This window comes from Coregonus lavaretus (genome assembly GCF_964263955.1).
Source record: "Coregonus lavaretus genome assembly, chromosome: 23".
In the NCBI taxonomy this organism is placed as follows: Eukaryota; Metazoa; Chordata; class Actinopteri; order Salmoniformes; family Salmonidae; genus Coregonus; species Coregonus lavaretus.
Window position 1 is genome coordinate 31,962,396 of NC_140010.1, and position 24,423 is coordinate 31,986,818.

At 46.5% G+C, this 24,423-nt stretch overlaps 1 protein-coding gene across 1 annotated transcript in view; it reads right to left on the reverse strand.

The window, feature by feature from the left end:
* LOC311150480 (phospholipid phosphatase-related protein type 5-like) overlaps positions 1–24,423 on the reverse strand; it is a gene marked incomplete at both ends in the record, with an annotated part of 96,750 nt that overhangs the window by 9,456 nt on the left and 62,871 nt on the right. Inside the window, 2 exons of the mRNA XM_084187978.1 lie at positions 7,444–7,620; positions 22,174–22,424. Coding sequence (XP_084044104.1) covers positions 7,444–7,620; positions 22,174–22,424 — 428 coding nt within the window. The remainder of the gene's footprint in view (positions 1–7,443; positions 7,621–22,173; positions 22,425–24,423) is intronic.

Sequence of the window (24,423 nt, forward strand, 5' to 3'; positions counted from 1 at the left end):
AAGTTGCAAGTTTACATACACTTAGGTTGGAGTCATTAAAACTCATTTTTCAACAAACTATAGTTTGGCAAGTCGGTTAGGACAACTAATTTGTGCATGACACAAGATATCTTTTCAACAATTGTTTACAGACAGATTATTTCACTTTGAATTCACTGTTAATTCACAGTTTACATACACTAAGTTGACTGTGCCTTTAAACAGCTTGGAAAATTCCAGAAAATGATGTCATAGCTTTAGAAGCTTCTGATAGGCTGGGCAGAACTGAAAAAGCTTGTGCGAGCAAGGAGGCCTACAAACCTGACTCAGTTACACCAGCTCTGTCAGGAGGAATGGGCCAAAATTCACCCAACTTATTGTGGGAAGCTTGTGGAAGGCTACCCGAAACGTTTGACCCAAGTTAAACAATTTAAAGGCAATGCTACCAAATACTAATTGAGTGTATGTAAACTTCTGACCCACTGAGAATGTGATGAAAGAAATAAAAGCTGAAATAAATAATTCTCTCTACTATTATTCTGACATTTCACATTCTTAATATAAAGTGGTGATCCTAACTGACCTAAGACAGGGAATCTTTACTAGGATTAAATTTCAGGAATTGTGAAAAACTGAGTTTAAATGTATTTGGCTAAGGTGTATGTAAACTTCTGACTTCAACTGTAGCAGAGAACGTAAAGCCATAACATATATGTTTTTTCAGCAAAGTCTAACAAAACAGCTCCCGCAATCTTTTCATTAGCAATTTCTTGATTGAACACCATTGAACATAATTTATTGATTGAACACTGACCTTCAACACCATAGTGCCCTTCAAGCTCATTACTAAGCTCGGGACCCTGGGTCTGAACCCCGCCCTGTGCAACTGGGTCCATGACTTCCTGACAGGCCGACCCCAGGTGGTGAAGGTAGGCAACATCACTTCCGCCAAGCTGATCCTCAACACAGGGCCACACAAGGGTGCATGCTCAGCCCCCTCCTGTACTCCCTGTTCAAGATCATCACTAAGCTCGGAGCCCTGGGTCTGAACCCCGCCCTGTGCAACTGGGTCCTGGACTTCCTGACAGGCCGACCCCAGGTGGTGAAGGTAGGCAACAACATCTCCGCCACGCTGATCCTCAACATGGGGGCCCCACAAAGGTGCGTGCTCAGCCCCCTCCTGTACTCCCTGTTCACCCATGACTGCGTGGCCACGCTCGTCTCCAACTCAATCATCAAGTTTGCTGACGACACAACAGTGGTAGGCCTGATCAACAACATGCTTCAATCATGTTTCAAGTTTCATTAGTCGTATGTACAGGATACACATGGTATACACTGTCCAACGAAATGCTTACTTGCAGGTTCCTTCTCGACAATGCAACAACAATAAGAAGTAAGAAAATACAAATATGAACATAAAGTAAATGGCTGAGTAGAATAGAAAATACATTTTAGTATAAGTATAATACAGGAAGGCACAATTTATAGTACAATATTTACACATGTATCACTGGAGGGGGGATTGGGGGGCAAGTGTTTAAATTCTGCAGTATGAGCAATAGTAAATAAGAGTCTGGTAGCAGCAGTTGTAATGTGTGTGTAGCATGAATGTATATACTGTATGTGTGTGTGCACCACACAGCTGGATTTGCCTTTGTAGTCCGTGATAGCATCGCCTAATGGATTTGCGGAGCTCGTACCTGCTTGCCTTGTACGCATTGCACGACACCGAGTCGTCGGGGTTCGTTCTGCTGACATTGAATGCTGCACTACAGGCTCTCAGCAAGGTATGGATTTCTACGTTCATCCAGGTTTTTTGGTTGGGGTATGGCCAGATTGCTATTGTGGGTACAACATCATCAACACATTTCCTAATGAAGCCTGTGACTGACGATACATATTCCTCAATATTGATGGATGAGTCCTGGGTGGAGGAATCTTTGAGCATATTCCAATCAGTATTTTCAAAACAGTCCTGCAGCATCGAGTCTGCCTCCTTTGTCCAGCGCCTCACTATTCTCTGTGTTGATGGCTCCCTCTTGAGTTGCTGCTTGTAGGTGGCGAGTTGGAACAGAGAGATGTGATCTGATTGGGCGAAGTGGGGGCAGGGATGGCTTTGTACGCGTCAAGGCTGTTTGCGTACACATGGTCCAGCACGTTGTTTCCTACCGCGGGGCAGTATAAATGTTGGTGATACTTTGGAATAATTTGTATAAAATTAGCTTGGTTAAAATCTCCCACGGCAATAAAGGCTGCTTCCGGGTGAGACGATTCTTGCAGGCTAATGTTCTTATACAGTTCACTAAGTGCCGCCTTGATGTTTGCTTGTAGCGGTATGTACACAGCTGTGATAATAACACACGTGAATACCCTTTGCATATAGTGGGGTCGGCATTTTAGCATCAGAAACTCCAGGTCGGGTGAACAGGAGCTCGAGATGTTTTCAACTTCGGTACACCAGGAATTGTTGATGAGGAAGCATACACCTCCCACCATACTCTTACCAGAAGCCACCATACGATCCACACGGAAAATGGAAAAGCACAGTCGAGTGAATTGTCTGTAAGCCATGTCTGTAAAAACAAAGATACAGCATTCCCTGATGTCCCTATGTGATTGAAGCCTTACTCGAGTTCACAAAGATTATTTTCCAGCGTTTGGACATTAGCCATCAGGATACTAGGAATCATACCACAGGAGGTTGGTGGCACCTTAATTGGGGAGGAAGGGCTCGCGGTAATGGCTGGAGCATTTTGAATGGAATGGTGTCAAATACATCAAACACATGGTTTGATGCCATTCCATTCACTCCGTTCCAGCCATTATTATGAGCCGTCCGCCCCTCAGCAGCCTCCACTGAATCATACCTGTAGGTCTATTCATGGGTGCCTGACTTTATATAAAAGTGTGGGTGCACAATCTGGAGAGGGGTCTGAGGGTCCTCCCCCTGAAAATGTTAGCATTTTTAAAACCTAAGAAAACATGTTGTGTTCTTTCAAGTAAGCATGGATTCCCTGTTGAGAAATAATATAGAATTACAGCAAAATGATGGCTCCCTCTCTATATTGTTTCTCAACAGGGAATCCATGTTTATTTGAAAGAACACAAAATTTTTTCTTAGGTTTTTGCCACAATAAATTAAATTGAAAGAGTAGACTAGAGTAGTTTTTCTGACTAGATTACTAATCTACTGCCTTCCCCTCAGTCCCACCTACAGTGGGACAGGTCTGAAACCCTAACAACTCTGTGACTCAAAAACATCCTGCCCCCTCCTCTGACAATCCCACCCACAGTGATTGACTGAAAGGCTAAACTGTTAAAGGGATAGTTCACCCAAATTACAAAATTATGTTGGTTTCCTTACCGTAAGTGTCCACAGCAGCAGAGCCAATAAAATACATACAGTGCATTCGGAAAGTACTCAAACCCCTTGACCTTTTCCACATTTTGTTACGTTACAGCCTTGTTCTAATCTACATACAATACCCCATAATGACAAAGCAAAAACTTTTTTATTATATATTTTTGTACATTTATTAAAAATAAAAAACAGAAATACCTTATTTACATAAGTATTGCTATGAGACTCGAAATTGAGCTCAGGTGCATCCTGTTTCCATTGATCATCCTTGAGTTACAGCCTTATTCTAATATGGATTAAATTAAAAACAAATTCTCATTAATCTACACACAATACCCCATAATGACAAAGCGAAAACAGGTCTTTAGAAATTCTTGCAAATAAAACAAAAACAACAACATAAATACCTTATTCACATAAGTATTCAGACCCTTTGCTATGAGACTCGAAATTGAGCTCAGGTGCATCCTGTTTCCATTGATCATACTTGAAATGTTTCTACAACTTGATTGGAGTCCACCTGTGGTAAATTCAATTGATTGGACATGATTTGGAAAGGCACACACCTGTCTATATAAGGTCCCACAGTTGACAGTGCATGTCAGAGCAAAAAACTCTGGAGAGACCTGACAATAGCTGTGAAGCGACGCTCCCCATCCAACCTGGCAGAGCTTGAGAGGATCTGCAGAGAAGAATGGGAGAAACTCCCCAAATACAGGTGTGCCAAGCTTGTAGCGTCATACCCAAGAAGACTCGAGGCTGTAATCGCTGCTAAAGGTGCTTCAAAAAAGTACTGAGTAAAGGGTATGAATATTTATGTCAATGCAATATTTCCGTTTTTTATTTTTCATAGATTACTAAAACCAGTTTTTGCTTTGTCATTATGGGGTATTGTGTGTAGATTGATGAGGGGAAAAAACAATATAATCCATTTAAGAATAAGGCTGTAACGTAACAAAATGTGGAAAAAGTCAAGGGGTCTGCATACTGTCCGAATGCACTGTAATTTGACGAACAAACATCATTGTGGCAATTAATATATTGCAGTAAAACTGTAAATATGACTTTAATCTCAAGAGAACACAGGTTTAATGTTAAAAAAGGTTATCTTACTTAAAAATAGTATATCCAAATCAACTAACACACTGAATTCATACATTTTCAGTCATTTTAATTGTAAAGCAATGTCTTTTTACTCAATACCACAACTCATTTTATCAATCTGGGAGGTAAAATTGTTAAATTATTCAATAATTTAGCTGTGTATTTCAAGGCATTCGAATGTACCAGAGGCCACCAAAATAGAGCTTGTCCTGCAATTTTTTCCCTGGCTGGCTACTTTTGTTATTTGGCTGGCTACTCTATGTACTTACAGAAAACAGAACTGAGCCATGACCAGTGATTTTCCAGGTTTTCCACCCAGATCTACAGTAGATAGTTAAACAAGGATCAAGGTAATATATCCAGGATCAGCATAATCTATGACAGTCTTAATATTAATAATTGGGAGGAAATGGTAAAACAGGCCTTAGATCAGTGTTTAGGGGCAACTTCATCCTACATCTTGTGGCTATCCCTGGCCCTTATTTTCTAAAAGATGGTGAGAGAGAAGGGACACAGGCAAACACAGGGTCGTATTCAATACCCAGAAAACAGGGGACGTCCTAAGGACATTCGGCGAAGTTGCCATTAGGTCCCTTTAAGGGTTTTGGCGAGACGTTATCCCACTCACATTCTGGGAACGTTCCAGGAATATTAAAACGTTAACTTCGGGACCATAAGAGAATGTTCAGTACAGGTCCTGGTTTGGTCACGTATAACATTATAATAAGGTATTTTGATGTCCATTACATGCTGACCACACCGCCCGCGTTACATGTGTGAGCGTTGCGAAATAAATGTACACATACACTACCGTTCAAAAGTTTGGGGGTCACTTAGAAATGTCCTTGTTTTCGAAAGAAAAGCACTTTTCTTTTTATTGGCCAGTCTGAGATATGGCTTTTTCTTTGCAACTCTGCCTAGAAGGTCAGCATCCCGGAGTCGCCTCTTCACTGTTGACGTTGAGACTGGTGTTTTGCGGGTACTATTTAATGAAGCTGCCAGTTGAGGACCTGTGAAGCGTCTGTTTCTCAAACTAGACACTCTAATGTATTTGTCCTCTTGCTCAGTTGTGCACCGGGGCCTCCCACTCCTCTTTCTACACTGTATTTCTGATCAATTTGATGTTATTTTAATGGACAAAAAAAATGATTTTCTTTCGAAAACAAGGACATTTCTAAGTGACCCCAAACTTTTGAACAGTAGTGTACATGTTATTCCATCATTGCATCCACACTGCTTGTGCGCGTCAACGACCATCTGCGTAGCCAGGCGCTAAAATAGAACTTGGTTCTATTTGTGACTCTTGACACGCTGCAAGTTCCGCCTCTCCCATCTCCTCACTGGTTTTTAGGAGTATATACCTGCGTGGGTGATTGAAAGATGAACTGAGGTCCACACTCCAGTCCAGTTGGTGGTAATGCACCTTAAAGTTTGTTGCCAACCGCCATATAAAGTCTAAAGAAAAAGAAGAAGCCTGAAGGAGGAGAGATTACTAGAAACAAACTCGGTTTACCCTTTTATCTGTGGATTAATTGTCAGAATAGAGTACCTTGTGCATTTCAGGTAAAATAACAACCCAATGTTTATATCCCAGGACAAATTAGCTAGCAACAGCAAGCTAGCTAGCTAAATTGCCATAAATGTTTAATGCTTTTTGACCTGCGTCTGTTTCTCAAACTAGACACTCTAATGTATTTGTCCTCTTGCTCAGTTGTGCACTGGGTCCTCCCACTCCTCTTTCTAAATTGCCATAAATGTTTAATGCTTTTCGACCTGCGTCTATCCCCAAATTAATATAGTTGGTTCAGAGTTCGTTTTGATATTTCAACCTGCGTGTCCTGATCGAGTCTGGTGAAGGTGGACAAATACAACACACGGACGCATCGCGCCCGGTGTAGTCAGCATGTTAGAGAACGTTATGAAAAGGTTCCTATTTGGTTCTGATAAGACGTTATCCACGGGACATTCAATGACCACAAGGGGATGTTTTATGATGGTCAAGGTGACGTCGCATGATGGTCCCAAGGGAATGTTCTCTGAGGGACCTTTGTCTAGTTCCCTAGTTCACTGTACGTTTCCAGGACATCACTGAGGACCATGTCAGGACCTTTTTAAGACGTTCTCAGGACTTTTATTTTACTAGTCATTAGGACTTTGTGTGATGGTCCCAAAGGATTGTCCCTGCAAACAAAAATAAGTTGTTAGGACGTTCCCGTTAATGTCACAGAATGGTTGCCTAAAGTGGTCAGGACTTTGTGTCATGGTTCCCTGGAGGTTTTGTGTAGTTCCTGCTTTTTCCCGGGGACGTCCCCAAGGATGTTTTTAGAACGTTCTTGGGCGTTGTGTCATGGTCCCCTGGAGGTTTTGGCTAGTTCCCGGTTTATCCTGGGGACATCGCTGAGGACGTTTTTAGGTCGTTCTTGGGCGTTGTGCCATAGTCCCATGGAGATTTTGTCTAGTTCCTGGTTAGTCCCAGGGACATCCATGAGGACGTTATTAGGACAGTCTTGGGACGTTGTGTCATAGTCCCCTACAGATTGTTATCTCTGCATTCATCTCGTATAAAATATTAATAGAGCAGTCTTTTCTATTCCCTGAAATCTCACCAAGGTAAGTTCAAGACCAGAATTTCTCCTATGTAGGCAAATTTACTTGGACCAGTATAAGTAATTACTTTTCTTTCACTTTGAAAATGTGGAGTACATTGTGTAGATCAGTAAAGAAAAAATCTAACTTAATCCCTTTTTAGATTTAAGGCAGCAAAATGTGAAGACTGTGCAAGGGGTGTGTAGACTTTCACTATGGACTGTATAGAGTTCAAACATGTTACATGTCAAAAGTATGTACATGTGACCACAGAGAGGGCCTCATCATGAAGAGTTAATGTAACAAGCATATAATAAGCATGTAACACATACGTAACAAACACGTTCAAAGAAACGATCCCTCTATCTTTAAACAGAAGGCTGTAGTATAAAGATGGTGAGTTCCCTCACCATGAAGACTGCTATGGCCCCTCCGATGATGAATCCGGCGATGACGTCACACCAGTGGTTACGGTACTCCACCACCCTGTTGATGCCCGTGAGGAAGGCCAGACATATGAGACCCAGCGATAGGACAGGCTTGGCCAGCTTGGTCCCCTTGGCCTTCACTGTTAACGTGATGTACATCTGCAGCAGGGAGACACACATCAAATCAAATCAAATTGTATTGGTCACATGCGCCGAATACAACAGGTGTAGACCTTACAGAGAAATGCTTACTTATGAGCCCATTCCCAACAATGCAGTTAAAAAGTAAGACAAATATTTGCTAAATAAAAAAGGAAATAGTAAAACAATAAAAACAATAACGAGGCTATATAGAAGGAGTACCAGTCCCAAGTCAATGTGCAGGTGTACAAGGTAGTTGAGGTAATTGAGGTAATACAGCATGTACATGTGGGTACTGGTAAAAGTGACTAGGCAATCAGGATAGATAATAAACAGAGTAGCAGCAGCGTATGTGAAGCGTGACAATGTGTATGTGTGGGTGTGTGTGGCGTCAATATGCATGTGTGTGAGCGTATGTAGTGTGTGTGTGTGTGTGTGTGTGTGTGTGTGTGTGTGTGTGTGTGTGTGTGTGTGTGTGTGTGTGTGTGTGTGTGTGAGAGAGCGTGTGAGTGTGTGTGTGTGTGTGTTGGAGTTGTACTGTACTGGGTCGTACACACTTCACTCTGTAGCGCCTTATGGTCGGATGCCAAGTAGTTGCCATACGAAGCGGTGATGCAGCCAGTCAAAATGCTTTCAATGGTGCATCTGTAGAACTTTGAGGATCTGAGGACCCATGCCAAATCTTTTTAGCCTCCTGAGGGGCGTTTTTGTGCCCTCTTCACGACTGTGTTGGTGTGTTTGGAGCATGATAGGTCCTTAGTTGATGTGGACACCGAGGAACTTGAAGCTCTTGACCCGCTCCACTATAGCTCTGTTGATGTGAATGGGGGCGTGTTCGGGATTCCGTTTCCTGTAGTCCACGATAAGCTCCTTTGTCTTGCCGACGTTGAGGGAGAGGTTGTTGTCCTGGCACCACACTGACATGTCTCTGACCTCCTCCCTATAGGCTGTCTCATAGTCGTCAGTGATCAGGCCTACCAACGTTGTGTCATCAGCAAACTTAATGATGGTGTTGGGGTTGTGCGCAGCCACGCAGTCGTGGGTGAACAGGGTGTACAAGAGGGGACTCAGCACGTACACCTGAGGGGTCCCCATGTTGAGGGGCAGCATGGTGGATGTGTTGTTGCCTACACTCACCACCTGGTGGAATCCCATCAGGAAATCCAGGATCCAGTTGCAGAGGGAGGTGTTTAGTCCCAGGGTCCTTAGCTTGGTGATGAGCTTTGAGGGCACTATGGTGTTGAACGCTGAGCTGTAGTCAATGAACAACATTCTCACGTAGGTGTTCCTTTTGTCCAGGTGGGAAAGGGCAGTGTGGAATGCAATAGAGATTGCGTCATCTGTGGATCTGTTGGGGCGCTATGCGAATTGGAGTGGGTCCAGGGTGTCTGGAATGATGGTGTTGATGTGAGCCATGACCAGCCTTTCAAAGCATTTCATGGCTACAGAGGCGGTAGTCATTTAGACAGGTTACCTTGGCGTACTTAGGCACAGGGACTATGGTGGTTTGATTGAAACATGTAGGTATTACAGACTGGGTCAGAGAGAGGTTGACGATGTCAGTGAAAACACTTGCCAACTGGTCAGTGCAAGCTCTATATAAATGTGTCCTGGTAATCCGTCTGGCCCTGCGGCCTTGTGAATGTAAACCTCTTTAAATGTCTTACTCACATCGGCTACGGAGAGCGTGATCATACAGTCATCTGGAACAGCTGGTGCTCTCATGCATGGTACAGTGTTGCTTGCCTCAAAGCGAGCATAGAAGGCATTTAGGTCGTCTGGTAGGCTCGCGTCACTGGGCAGCTCTCGGCTGGGTCTCACTTTGTAATCCGGGATAGTGTGCAGCCCCATCCGACGAGCGTCAAAGCCGGTGTAGTAGGATTCAATCTTAGTCCTGTATTGACACTGTGGGGATAACGCCGTCGATGCACTTATTAATAAAGCCGGTGACTGATGTGGTAAACTCCTCAATGCCATCGGATGAATCCCAGAATATATTCCAGTCTGTGCTAGCGAAACAGTCCTGTAGCTTAGCGTCCACTTCATCGGACCACTTCCGTGTTGAGCACGTCACTGGTACTTCCTGTTTAAGTTTTTGCTTGTAAGCAGGAATCAGGAGGATATAGTTATGGTCTGATTTGCCAAATGGAGGGCGCGGGAGAGCTTGGTATGTGTCTCTGTGTGTGGAGTAAAGGTGATCTAGCGTTTTCATCCCTCTAGTTGCTCAGTTGAATTGATGGTAGAAATGATGTAAAACGGACTTCAGTTTTCCTGCATTAAAATCACTGGCCACTAGGAGCGCTGCCTCTGGATGAGCATTTTCGTTTTTGCATATGGCTCTATACAGCTCGGTGAGTGCAGGCTTAGTGCCAGCATTGGTTTGTGATGGTAAATAGATAGCTACGAAAAATACAGATGAAAACTCTCTTGGTGAATAGTGTGGTCTACAGCCCTAAAACTCAACACTGGACCTTGAAGCCAGTTCCACAGGCTCCAGACCTTGTACGGCAAGAGTTGAATAACCCTGGTCTACAGCTTATAATGAGGTATTCTACACTCTTAGAAAAAAAGGTGCTATCTAGAACCTAAAAGGGTTCTCCAGCTGTCCCCATAAGATAACTTTTGAAGAACCCTTTTTGGTTCTTTTTGGAAGGTTGGGTGTTCGATTTCCAGTCGTTTCATATGAAAGACAAAACATTTGGGACCTGGTGTCTCTGCTGTCTATGGGGCTGTATGTCAAGCTGCCTCACACTACAGAAACAGGAGATAGGCTCCTGCCCTATGGGCCATTCTGACTCAGGTAAGGCTTGCTTATCTTACCGCTCCAGGGTCAGTTGCAATGAACACTATTAAGAGCTCTAAAAAATATATGTCTCTGTAGTTGATTTTGCTGAATTACAGTTCATAGAAGGAAATCAGTCAATTGAAGTAAATAAATTAGGCCCTAATTTATGGATTTCACATGACTGGGCAGGGGCGCAGCCATGGGCGGGCATAGGCCCACCCACTGGGGAGCCAGGCCCAGCCAATCAGAATTAGTTTGTCCCTACAAAAGGGCTTTATTACAGAAATAAATACTCTTCAGAACCCCACCACCCTCAGATGATCCAGCAGGTGAAGAAGCCGGATGTAGAGGTCCTGGGCTGGCGTGGTTACATTTCTGCAGTCAGCATGCCAATTGCACGCCCCCTCAAAACTTGAGATATCTGTGGCCTTTTATTGTTCCCAGCACAAGGTGCACCTGTGTAATGATCATGCTGTTTAATCAGCTTCTTGATATGCCACACCTGTCAGGTTGTCACACCCTGGCTCTGGGGACTCTTATATGTTGAGCCAGGGTGTGTAGGGTCTATGTTTTGTGTTCTATGTTCAGTTTCTAGTTCATGTGTTTTCTAGGTTGGCCGGGGTGGTTCTCAATCAGAGGCAACGAGAATCAGCTGTTGCTTGTTGTCTCTGATTGGGAACCATACTTAGGCAGCCTGTTGTGCACTTGTGTTTGGTGGGATCTTGTTCCGTGTTGGTTTGTGTTCATGACCGAGGACGTCACGTTTCGTTTTGTTGTTTTGTATTTTGTATCGTGTTGCTAGTACACTATTAAAGAGATGTACGCATATCACGCTGCACCTTGGTCCAATCATTATGACGATCGTGGCACAGGTGGATAGATTATATTGGCAAAGGAGAAATGCTCACTAACAGGGATGTAAACAAATTTGTGCACAAATTTGAAAGAAATAAGAATTTTGTGCGTATGGAAAATTTCTGGGATCTTCTATTTCAGCTCATGAAACATGGGACCAACACTTTACAAGTTGCGTTTATATTTTTGTTCAGTATACATTTAACATTTCAATGAACTTGCAGTTTCAATGAAGTGGAGATGAGATAAAACTTTTGCTCTAGTAACGTTTGGAGAGGACATTGTTTCTACTCTCCCAGCTCACCTCCAGTCCCTCACCCCACTAGCGACAAGCATGAAGGAGAGACAAGGGTTATGCAGCCGAGTCTATGTCTGATTCTAAGAGACAATGTCCAATAAGGCTGAAGAGCCAGAGGCAGCGACTACAGCTAAGCGCTAGCTGGTAGGCACAGAACAGCCCTGAGACCCAGAGACATAGCCTACAGTATTACCCAGAAAGCAATTTGAATAACTAGCCCTGCGTTCGCTCTGCATTGACTCCAAATGTACCCCTCCTCTGGCAACAATAAAACAATTCTAACAAAACATTAGAAATTATTGCGCAAATATAAATACTGTCTTCTTAACATTCTAATGCTGGATGAGTGTTAATAATAGAAATTCCGGATACATTAGCCACTCATGTATGAGGTTAAGTGAAAGTTAATTTGCCCTGAAGCGCCATGTTAGAGGTCCGACTTCTCTCTCATTAACAGGAACATGACTGTACTGTACTATATATTGTGGCAACACTGGAGTAACATACTTATCCATCTGACACTAATACAAATATGCCACTTAGAAGACACTTCCAAAGCAACTTACAGTACAGTGATCGCATGCATTTTTAATATGTGTGTGGCTGTGATCCCTGCAGGAAATTCACCCACAACCTTGTTGTGGCTAGCCTGCTAGCGCCATGCTCTTAACAACTGAGCCAAACAGATCTGACAGTTTTATAGTAATCTTCGAAGGTTCCATTATCATTAACTGTTATCATTTCTGAAAAGGATGTCCCCAAATTGCTGTGTCTAGCCTCTACCTTCGGGCTTCACATACAATCAGTCGCTTTGAGAAAAACAGAGACATCCAATCTTGGAGGGCAAGCCACTTGAGCTGAAACTGGAAATGAGGGAGCACAGAATAGGATGGGGCGGTGATGCTGCTGATTTTGGAGCACCGTTCTCCCTGCACCGTCTTCAGAGAGGAAACTCTTCAATAAGAACTAATTTGATCAAAGTTGGAAAGTAATAAAGGGAAATATATTTTTTTAAAGGATATGTATATATATATGTATGTATATGTATTTATATGTACAGTAGAGAAAAAAAGTATTGAGTCAGCCACCAATTGTGCAAGTTCTCCCACTTAAAAAGATGAGAGAGGCCTGTAATTTTCATCATAGGTACACGTCAACTATGACAGACAAATTGAGATTTTTTTTCCCTGAAAATCACATTGTAGGATTTTTAATGAATTTATTTGCAAATTATGGTGGAAAATAAGTATTTGGTCACCTACAAACAAGAAAGATTTCTGGTTCTCACAGACCTGTAACTTCTTCTTTATGAAACGTGGCTGGGTCTTTCAGCATGACAATGATCCCAAACACACCGCCCGGGCAACGAAGGAGTGGCTTCGTAAGAAGCATTTCAAGGTCCTGGAGTGGCCTAGCCAGTCTCCAGATCTCAACACCATAGAAAATCTTTGGAGGGAGTTGAAAGTCTGTGTTGCCCAGCGACAGCCCCAAAACATCACTACTCTAGAGGAGATCCGCATGGAGGAATGGGCCAAAATACTAGCAACAGTGTGTGAAAACCTTGTGAAGACTTACAGAAAACGTTTGACCTGTGTCATTGCCAACAAAGGGTATATAACAAAGTATTGAGAAACTTTTGTTATTGAACAAATACTTATTTTCCACCATAATTTGCAAATAAATTCATTATAAATCCTACAATGTGATTTTCTGGATTTTTTTCCCTCTATTTGTCTGTTATAGTTGACGTGTACCTATGATGAAAATTACAGGCCTCTCTCATCTTTTTAAGGGGGAGAACTTCCACAATTGGTGGCTGACTAAATACTTTTTTCCCCCACTGTATGTGTATGTACAGTTGAAGTCGGAAGTTTACATTCACCTTAGCCAAATACATTTAAACTCAGTTTTTCAAAATTCCTGACATTTAATCCTAGTAAAATTCCCTGTCTTAGGTCAGTTAGGATCACCACTTTATCCCAAAATAAGTTGGGTGAATTTTGGCCCATCCTCCTGACAGAGCTGGTGTAACTGAGTCAGGTTTGTAGGCCTCCTTGCTCGCACACGCTTTTTCAGTTCTGCCCACACATTTTCTATAGGATTGAGGTCAGGGCTTTGTGATGGCCACTCCAATACCTTGACTTTGTTGTCCTTAAGCCATTTTGCTACAACTTTGGAAGTATGCTTTGGGTCATTGTCCATTTGGAAGACCCATTTGCGACCAAACTTTAACTTCCTGACTGATGTCTTGAGATGTTGCTTCAATATATCCACATAATTTTCCTTCCTCATGATGCCATCTATTTTGTGAAGTGCACCAGTCCCTCCTGCAGCAAAGCAACCCCACAGCATAATGCTGCCACCCCCGTGCTTCACGGTTGGGATGGTGTTCTTCGGCTTGCAACCCTTCCCCATTTTTCCTCCAAACACAACGATGGTCATTATGGCCAAACAGTTCTATTTTTGTTTCATCAGACCAGAGGACATTTATCCAAAAAGTACGATCTTTGTCCCCATGTGCAGTTGCAAACCGTAGTCTGGCTTTTTTATGGCGGTTTTGGAGCAGTGGCTTCTTCCTGGCTGAGCGGCCTTTCAGGTTATGTCGATATAGGACTCATTTTACTGTGGTTATAGATACTTTTGTACCTGTTTCCTCCAGCATCTTCACAAGGTCCTTTGCTGTTGTTCTGGGATTGATTTGCACTTTTCGCACCAAAGTACGTTCACCTCTAGGAGACAGAACGTGTTTCCTTCCTGAGCGGTATGATGGCTGCGTGGTCCCATGGTGTTTATACTTGCGTACTATTGTTTGTACAGATGAACGTGGTACCTTCAGGCGTTTGGAAATTGCTCCCAAGGATGAACCAGACTTGTGGAGGTCTACCATTTTTTTTCTAAGGTCTTGGCTGATTTCTTTTGATTTTCCCATGATGTCAAGCAAAGAGGCACTGAGTTTGAAGGTAGGCCTTGAAATACATCCACAGGTACACCTCCAATTGACTCAAATGATGTCAATTAGCCTATCAGAAGCTTCTAAAGCCATGACATCATTTTCTGGAATTTTCCAAGCTGTTTAAAGGCACAGTCAACTTAGTGTATGTAAACTTCTGACCCACTGGAATTGTGATACAGTGAATTATAAGTGAAAGAATCTGTCTGTAAACAATGGTTTGTCACAATCGTTAGACGGAGTAGACCAAGGCGCAGCGTGAGATTCGTACATCTTATTTTATTAAGTGTACACACAAAATAAACAAAACAACAAACGATACGTGAAGACCACGGTACTAACACAAAACCAACTGGAACAAGATCCCACAACTATTGTGGGAAAACAGCCTGTATAAATATGGCTCCCAATCAGAGACAACCAGCAACAGCTGACACTCGTTGCCTCTGATTGGGAACCACTCTGGCCAACATAGAAATAGAATACTAGATAAGTCACATAGAACACAAACACATAGAATTTACACACCCTGGCTCAACATATAGAGTCCCCAGAGCCAGGGTGTGACAGTACCCCCCCCCCAAAGGCGCGGACTGCGACCGCGCCTCAACATAAACCAAACAGGGGAGGGCTGGGTGGGCATTCCTCCTCGGAGGCGGTTCCGGCTCCGGGCTTGCCCACCACCCTCCAACAATCCCCCCGTAGCGCCCCTGATCCGGTCTGGCCCCGCTGGCTGGAGCTGGACTGGACATCGTAGGAGCGGATTGCTTAAGCTCCGGTGTGGAGCAGCTGACCGGTACCTGACCAGGCACCGGTGACCCAGGCACGGGTTGTGCCGGACTGACGACGCACACCCCTGGCTTGGTGCGTGGAGCAGGAACGGGCCGGACCGGGCTGACGATGCGCACCCCTGGCTTGGTGCGTGGAGCAGCAACGGGCCGGACCGGGCTGACGATGCGCACCCCTGGCTTGGTGCGTGGAGCCGGAACGGGCCGTACCGGGCTGACGATGCGCACCCCTGGCTTGGTGCGTGGAGCAGGAACGGGCCTTACCGGGCTGACGACTCGCACCCCTGGCTTGGTGCGTGGAGCAGGAACGGGCCGTACCGGGCTGACGACTCGCACCCCTGGCTTGGTGCGAGTGGCAGGAACAGGCCTGGCCGGGCTGGCGACGCGCACCGTAGGCTTGGTGCGAGTGGCAGGAACAGGCCAGGCCGGGCTGGCGACGCGCACCGTAGGCTTGGTGCGAGTGGCAGGAACAGGCCGGGCCGGGCTGGCGACGCGCACCGTAGGCTTGGTGCGAGTGGCAGGAACAGGCCGGGCCGGGCTGGCGACGCGCACCGTAGGCTTGGTGCGAGTGGCAGGAACAGGCCGAGCCGGGCTGGCGACGCGCACCGTAGGCTTGGTGCGAGTGGCAGGAACAGGCCGGGCCGGGCTGGCGACGCGCACCGTAGGCTTGGTGCGAGTGGCAGGAACAGGCCGGGCCGGGCTGGCGACGCGCACTGTAGGCTTGGTGCGAGTGGCAGGAACAGGCCGAGCCGGGCTGGCGACGCGCACCGTAGGCTTGGTGCGAGTGGCAGGAACAGGCCGGGCCGGGCTGGCGACGCGCACCGTAGGCTTGGTGCGAGTGGCAGGAACAGGCCGGGCCGGGCTGGCGACGCGCACCATTAACTTGGTGCGGGGAGCAGGAACAGGCCGGGCCGGGCTGACGACTCGCACCCCTGGCTTGGTGCGTGGAGCAGGAACGGGCCGTACCGGGCTGACGACTCGCACCCCTGGCTTGGTGCGTGGAGCAGGAACGGGCCGTACCGGGCTGACGACTCGCACCCCTGGCTTGGTGCGAGTGGCAGGAACAGGCCGGGCCGGGCTGGCGACGCGCACCGTAGGCTTGGTGCGAGTGGCAGGAACAGGCCGGGCCGGGCTGGCGACGCGCACCGTAGGCTTGGTGCGAGTGGCAGGAACAGGCCGGGCCGGGCTGGCGACGCGCACCGTAGGCTTGGTGCGAGTGGCAGGAACAGGCCGGGCCGGGCTGGCGACGCGCACCGTAGGCTTGGTGCGAGTGGCAGGAACAGGCCGGGCCGGGCTGGCGACGCGCACCGTAGGCTTGGTGCGAGTGGCAGGAACAGGCCGAGCCGGGCTGGCGACGCGCACCGTAGGCTTGGTGCGAGTGGCAGGAACAGGCCTGGCCGGGCTGGCGACGCGCACCATTAACTTGGTGCGGGGAGCAGGAACAGGCCGGGCCGGGCTGGCGACGCGCACCGTAGGCTTGGTGCGAGTGGCAGGAACGGGCCGGGCCGGGCTGGCGACGCGCACCATTAACTTGGTGCGGGGAGCAGGAACAGGCCGGGCCGGGCTGACGACTCGCACCCCTGGCTTGGTGCGTGGAGCAGGAACGGGCCGTACCGGGCTGACGACTCGCACCCCTGGCTTGGTGCGTGGAGCAGGAACGGGCCGTACCGGGCTGACGACTCGCACCCCTGGCTTGGTGCGAGTGGCAGGAACAGGCCGGGCCGGGCTGGCGACGCGCACCCTTAGCTTGGTGCGGGGAGCAGGAACAGGCCGGACCGGGCTGGCGACGCGCAACCTTAGCTTGGTGCGGGGAGCAGGAACAGGCCGGGCCGGGCTGGCGACGCGCACCATTCGCTTGGTGCGGGGAGCAGGAACAGGCCGGGCCGGGCTGGCGACGCGCACCATTCGCTTGGTGCGGGGAGCAGGAACAGGCCGGGCCGGGCTGGCGACGCGCACCGTAGGCTTGGTGCGAGGGGCAGGAACAGGCCGGGCCGGGCTGGCGACGCGCACCGTAGGCTTGGTGCGAAGGACAGGAACAGGCCGGGCCGTACTGGGAACACAAACCACTGGCCTTAAACGGGGATCAGGAACGGGCCGGACCGGACTGGCAATACACCTCAGTACCTCTCGCCGTGCCTCTACAACTTCCTTCCCTCTTCTCACCAATGGCTCCCGTAACCTGGTGGCCTTCTGAACTCGCCCCTTATCTGCCTCCAGCAGCCCCGTCGTCCATGCCATGTGCCCCCCCCTAAAAATGTTTTGGGGTTGCCTCTCGCCTGTCCGACGTTGACCCGTTTGGCGCCGCTGCTCCTCTCTACGGCGCGCCTCCACCGTCTCTTCCCACGGACGCCGATCCATCCCGGCCTGTATCTCCTTCCAAGTCCAGGACCCTTTCCCGTCCAATATCTCCTCCCATGTCCAGGCTGCCTGCTCCTGGACACGCTGCTTGGTCCTGGTATGGTGGGATCTTCTGTCACGATCGTTAGACGGAGTAGACCAAGGCGCAGCGTGAGATTCGTACATCTTATTTTATTAAGTGTACACACAAAATAAACAAAACAACAAACGATACGTGAAGACCACGGTACTAACACAAAACCAACTGGAACAAGATCCCACAACTATTGTGGGAAAACAGCCTGTATAAATATGGCTCCCAATCAGAGACAACCAGCAACAGCTGACACATCGTTGCCTCTGATTGGGAACCACTCTGGCCAACATAGAAATAGAATACTAGATAAGTCACATAGAACACAAACACATAGAATTTACACACCCTGGCTCAACATATAGAGTCCCCAGAGCCAGGGTGTGACATGGTTGGAAAAATTACTTGTGTCATGCACAAAGTAGATGTCCTAACCAACTTGCCAAAACTATAGTTTGTTAACAAGACATTTGTGGAGTGGTTGAAAAACTGTGTATGTGTATGTAAACCTCCGACTTCAACTGTATATTTGCAAGAAGAAAAAAAACATATGGGGGATTGGAAGTGATGCAGACAATTACATTAATTGAAGTTACAATCTGTCTGCAATATTAAAGCTGATATACCCCCATTATTAAAAAATAAATAATACTAATAATTATTATTATTATTCAAAGTGCTCAACAACAGACATCAACAACAACAGCAGCAACCCTCCAAAACATCAACGGAGCAGCATTCTGCTCAGCCTAGATCCAACTGTTTAATTCAATAGCACAGCAGCAGCAGCACAATATATGCTTGGGGTGAAAAGATATGGACCTACTTTTGTAAACATAGATGCAATTATGTTCTAAATCTGAACTAAACAGATGGTTACCACAGGGATATTGTACAACTGTCTATTGTACAAATTAACATAATTTGGCTGTTCAAAGAAGTATAGGCAAAACAACTTTTAATGGAACCAAGTTCAGTCTCATAAACATGAAATTAATGGGCAATCATGAACATTCTGAAATAAGCAGAAATTCAATATAGGATTTGATAGCAGCAACCTCGCTTTGGACAGATCAGGGAAGATTCTGTATTCTCAAATGTTAAAGAGATATGGGCAGAGTTAACATCAAACTTCTGAAGTAGGACCACCAATAGAAATTAAGTATGTATAATAGGCCTTTAAAAAAAGTGGCATAGATCATCTTCAAACTGTCCTTAGTAGTACATTTGGCGTAGTCGGCAGGATCAGATATGCATAGTTAGCATGAGATCCCCCACTCACTGTATGTACTGTATACAGTGGCTTGCGAAAGTATTCACCCCCTTGGCATTTTTCCTATTTGGTTGCCTTACAACCTGGAATAAAAATAGATTTTTTGGGGGGGTTGTATCATTTCATTTACACAACATGCCTACCACTTTGAAGATGCAAAATATTTTTTATTGTGAAACAAACTTGAAATAAGCCACCTTTTGCAGCAATTACAGCTGCAAGTCTCTTGGGGTATGTCTCTATAAGCTTGGCACATCTAGCCACTGGGATATTTGCCCATTCTTCAAGGTAAAACTGCTCCAGCTCCTTCAAGTTGGATGGGTTCCGCTGGTGACCAGCAATCGTTAAGTCATACAACAGATTCTCAATTGGATTGAGGTCTGGGCTTTGACTAGGCCATTCCAAGACTTTTAAATGTTTCCCCTTAAACCACTCGAGTGTTGCTTTAGCAGTGTGCTTATGGTCATTGTCCTGCTGGAAGGTGAACCTCCGTCCCAGTCTCAAATCTCTGGAAGACTGAAACTGATTTCCCTCAAGAATTTCCCTGTATTTAGTGCCATCCATCATTCCTTCAATTCTGACCAGTTTCCCAGTTGCCAATGAAAAACATCCCCACAGCATGATGCTGCCACCACCATGCTTCACTGTGGGGATGGTGTTCTCGGTGTGATGAGAGGTGTTTGGTTTGCGCCAGACATAGCGTTTTCCTTGATGCCCAAAAAGCTCAATTTTAGTCTCATCTTCCATATGTTTGGGGAGTCTCCCACAGGCGAACACCAAACGTGTTTGCTTATTTTTTTCTTTAAGCAATGGCTTTATTCTGGCCACTCTTCCGTAAAGCCCAGCTCTGTGGAGTGTACGGCTTAAAGTGGTCTTATGGACAGATACTCCAATCTCCGCTGTGTAGTTTTGCAGCTCCTTCAGGGTTATCTTTGGTCTCTTTGTTGCCTCTCTGATTATTGCCCTCCTTGCCTGGTCCGTGAGTTTTGGTGGGCGGCCCTCTCTTGACAGGATTGTTGTGGTGCCATATTCTTTCCATTTTTTAATAATGGATTTAATGGTGCTCCGTGGGATGTTCAAACTTTCGGATATTTTTTTATAACCCAACCCTGATCTGTACTTCTCCACAACTTTGTCCCTGACCTGTTTGGAGAGCTCCTTGGTCTTCATGGTGCTGCTTGCTTGGTGGTGCCCCTTGCTTAGTGGTGTTGCACTCTGGGGCCTTTCAGAACAGGTGTATATATACTGAGATCATGTGACAGATTATGTGACACTTAGATTGCACACAGGTGGACTTTATTTAACTAATTATGTGACTTCTGAAAGTAATTGGTTGCACCAGATCTTATTTGGGGGCTTCGTAGCAAAGGGGGTGAATACATACAGTGGGGAGTATTTGATACACTGCCAATTTTGCAGGTTTTCCTACTTACAAAGCATGTAGAGGTCTGTAATTTTTATCATAGGTACACTTCAACTGTGAGAGACGGAATCTAAAACAAAAATCCAGAAAATCACATTGTATGATTTTTAAGTAATTAATTTGCATTTTATTGCATGACATAAGTATTTGATACATCAGAAAAGCAGAACTTAATATTTGGTACAGAAACCTTTGTTTGCAATTACAGAGATCATACGTTTCCTGTAGGTCTTGGCCAGGTTTGCACACACTGCAGCAGGGATTTTGGCCCACTCCTCCATACAGACCTTCTCCAGATCCTTCAGGTTTCGGGGCTGTCGCTGGGCAATACGGACTTTCAGCTCCCTCCAAAGATTTTCTATTGGGATCAGGTCTGGAGACTGGCTAGGCCACTCCAGGACCTTGAGATGCTTCTTAAGGAGCCACTCCTTAGTTGCCCTGGCTGTGTGTTTCGGGTCGTTGTCATGCTGGAAGACCCAGCCACGACCCATCTTCAATGTTCTTACTGAGGGAAGGAGGTTGTTGGCCAAGATCTCGCGATACATGGCCCCATCCATCCTCCTCTCAATACGGTGCAGTCATCCTGTCCCCTTTGCAGAAAAGCATCCCCAAAGAATGATGTTTCCACCTCCATGCTTCACAGTTGGGATGGTGTTCTTGGGGTTGTACTCATCCTTCTTCTTCCTCCAAACACGGCGAGTGGAGTTTAGACCAAAAAGCTCTATTTTTGTCTCATCAGACCACATGACCTTCTCCCATTCCTGCTCTGGATCATCCAGATGGTCATTGGCAAACTTCAGACGGGCTTGGACATGCGCTGGCTTGAGCAGGGGGACCTTGCGTGCGCTGCAGTATTTTAATCCATGACGGCGTAGTGTGTTACTAATGGTTTTCTTTGAGACTGTGGTCCCAGCTCTCTTCAGGTCATTTACCAGGTCCTGCCGTGTAGTTCTGGGCTGATCCCTCATCTTCCTCATGATTATTGATGCCCCACGAGGTGAGATCTTGCATGGAGCCCCAGACCGAGGGTGATTGACCGTCATCTTGAACTTCTTCCATTTTCTAATAACTGCGCCAACAGTTGTTGCCTTCTCACCAAGCTGCTTGCCTATTGGCCTGTGCAGGTCTACATTAATATATCCCTGATGTCCTTACACAGCTCTCTGGTCTTGGCCATTGTGGAGAGGTTGGAGTCTGTTTGATTGAGTGTGTGGACAGGTGTCTTTTATACAGGTAACGAGTTCAAACAGGTGCAGTTAATACAGGTAATGAGTGGAGAACAGGAGGGCTTCTTAAAGAAAAACTAACAGATCTGTGAGAGCCGGAATTCTTACTGGTTGGTAGGTGATCAAATACTTACGTCATGCAATAAAATGCAAATTAATTACTTAAAAATCATACAATGTGATTTTCTGGATTTTTGTTTTAGATTCCGTCTCTCACAGTTGAAGTGTACCTATGATAAAAATTACAGACCTCTACATGCTTTGTAAGTAGGAAAACCTGCAAAATCGGCAGTGTATCAAATACTTGTTCTCCCCACTGTATGCACGCACCACTATTCCGTTATTTATTTTGTAGACATTTTTGAAACAAGTTATTTTTTTCATTTCACTTCACCAATTTGGACTATTTTGTGTATGTCCATTACATGAAATACAAATAAAAATCCATTTAAATTACAGGTTGTAATGCAACAAAATAGGAAAAACGCCCACCAACAAACAAACAAATATGGTAACTTCTACAAATAGTATACTACACTTACCGCTGTGTAGAGCGCGGCGTAGACACTGAGTGCCGCCTCTTTGGAGGGGAAGGATTTGCGGCTGCGCATGATGTCGTCCTCATTTCCCGTGCACGCCCCCTTTTGGTTGACGAAGCGGGCAGTCTGCATGCAGCCCAGGGCCGTGTAGTTGGGCTTACACACTGTCAGGAAGTGGGGGGACAGGTTTCCTGTCACAACCTGGCCTGCGTTCACAAAGATGTCTGTGGAGAACAGTCCGAACGCATACACACCTAGAGAGAGAGAGAGAGAGAGAGAGAGAGAGAGAGAGAGAAAGAGAGAGAGGCACAAGCCGGAAGAAACAAAGAAAGAGAGTGATTGATGAGAACAAAGGTTAGAGGTGAGGAAGTGAAGAGACAGGTCATATGAGTCATAGACTAATGATGAGTATTTGATTATCTTTGTCTAGACGAGTCCTTCACCTTGAATGTCTTCCTTCAGCTTGAACTTCTCCAGAAAATAAACAATTGTTAAACGCTTGACTGCAGTTTCTGATTAGACCAGGGATGGGCAACTGGTGGCACAATAGCCGTGTTCACGTGCTAGTCAGAACTAGGAAACTCTGAAATGTCTAACTTGTAATTCGTGTTCAACGAATTACCAACTCTGAAATTTCAGAGTTTCCTAGTTCCGACTAGCATGTGAATGCGGCATCAGTGGGGGTCTCAACTTATTGTTGAGAGTTAAAATAGCAGAATACACAAGGTGCAATTTAGAAGTTTGGTTGTGCATCAGAAGTTTTTCTCCTGTTATGTCAGTCACTGACAGTCACTCAATTAGCCCATGTCAGCAAAAAAAAATGTGACTGTTAAATTAGTCTAGACAGCTATCTAAACTTGTAGTAATCATGGTCAATTTTGTTAGTCACTCTCACTCAGATATCATATTAAAAATGGCAAACATTTCTCTCCACCCTATGGCAAAATGTGTAGAAATACAGGAAATTTGTCACGGGTGCTGAAGGTGGGTGTGGTGCAGGAATCAAGCGCAGGACGCAGAAACTAAGTCCATAAGACTTTAATGAAATATTCACGTAGTACACGAGTCCAACAAGCCCGGAGGCGAAATTAAGGCGCACACAGGCGTCAAACAAAAGGCGCACTAACATGTGCGAAAAACCTCTCCTAACAACGGAGGGAAACACGTAGCTCAGAACACCAAACAGAAGCGTAATCACACACAACACCTGACACACACAACGAGAACTAAATAGGACACTAATGAAGACTAACTAGAAACAGGTGTACAACATCAAGACAAAACCAAACGAACATGAAACATAGATCGGTGGCAGCTAGTACACCGGGGACGACGACCGCCGAAACCTGCCCGAGCAAGGAGGAGGAGCAGCCTCGGCCGAAACAGTGACAGTACCCCCCCCTTGACGCGCGGCTCCAGCCGTGCGCCGACCCCGGCCTCGGGGACGACCAGGAGGACGCGGAGCAGGGCGCGTGGGATGGCCCCGGTGGAATTCCGACAGGAGAGACAGGTCTAGGATGTCCCTCCGTGGCACCCAGCACCGCTCCTCCGGGCCGTACCCCTCCCACTCCACGAGATACTGGAGACCCCCCATCCGGCGTCTTGAGTCCAAGATGGACCGAACGGTGTACGCCGGAGCCCCCTCGATGTCCAGTGGGGGCGGAGGAGTCTCTCCTATCTCACCTTCCTGGAGTGGACCAGCTACCACCGGCCTGAGAAGAGACACATGGAACGAGGGGTTAATATTCTTATATTCAATAGGCAGATGTAACCTATAACACACCTCGTTCAATCTTCTCAGGACTTTAAAAGGCCCCACAAACCGCCGACCCAGCTTCCGGCAGGGCAGGCGGAGGGGCAGGTTTCTGGTTGAGAGCCAGACTCGATCTCCGGGTGCGTACACCGGCCCCTCACTGCGGTGGAGATCGGCGCTCGCCTTGTGTCGACGGATGGCCCGCTGCAGGTGGACGTGTGCAGCGTTCCACGTCTCCTCCGAGCGCCTCATCCAATCATCCACCGCAGGGGCCTCGATCTGGCTCTGCTGCCAAGGTGCCAGAACCGGCTGGTAACCTAACACACATTGGAAGGGGGTTAGGTTGGTAGAGGAGTGGCGGAGAGAGTTCTGGGCCATCTCGGCCCAGGGAATATACCGAGCCCACTCCTCCGGCCGGTCCTGGCAATACGACCTCAGAAACCTACCCACATCCTGGTTGACTCGTTCTACCTGCCCATTGCTCTCCGGGTGGTACCCCG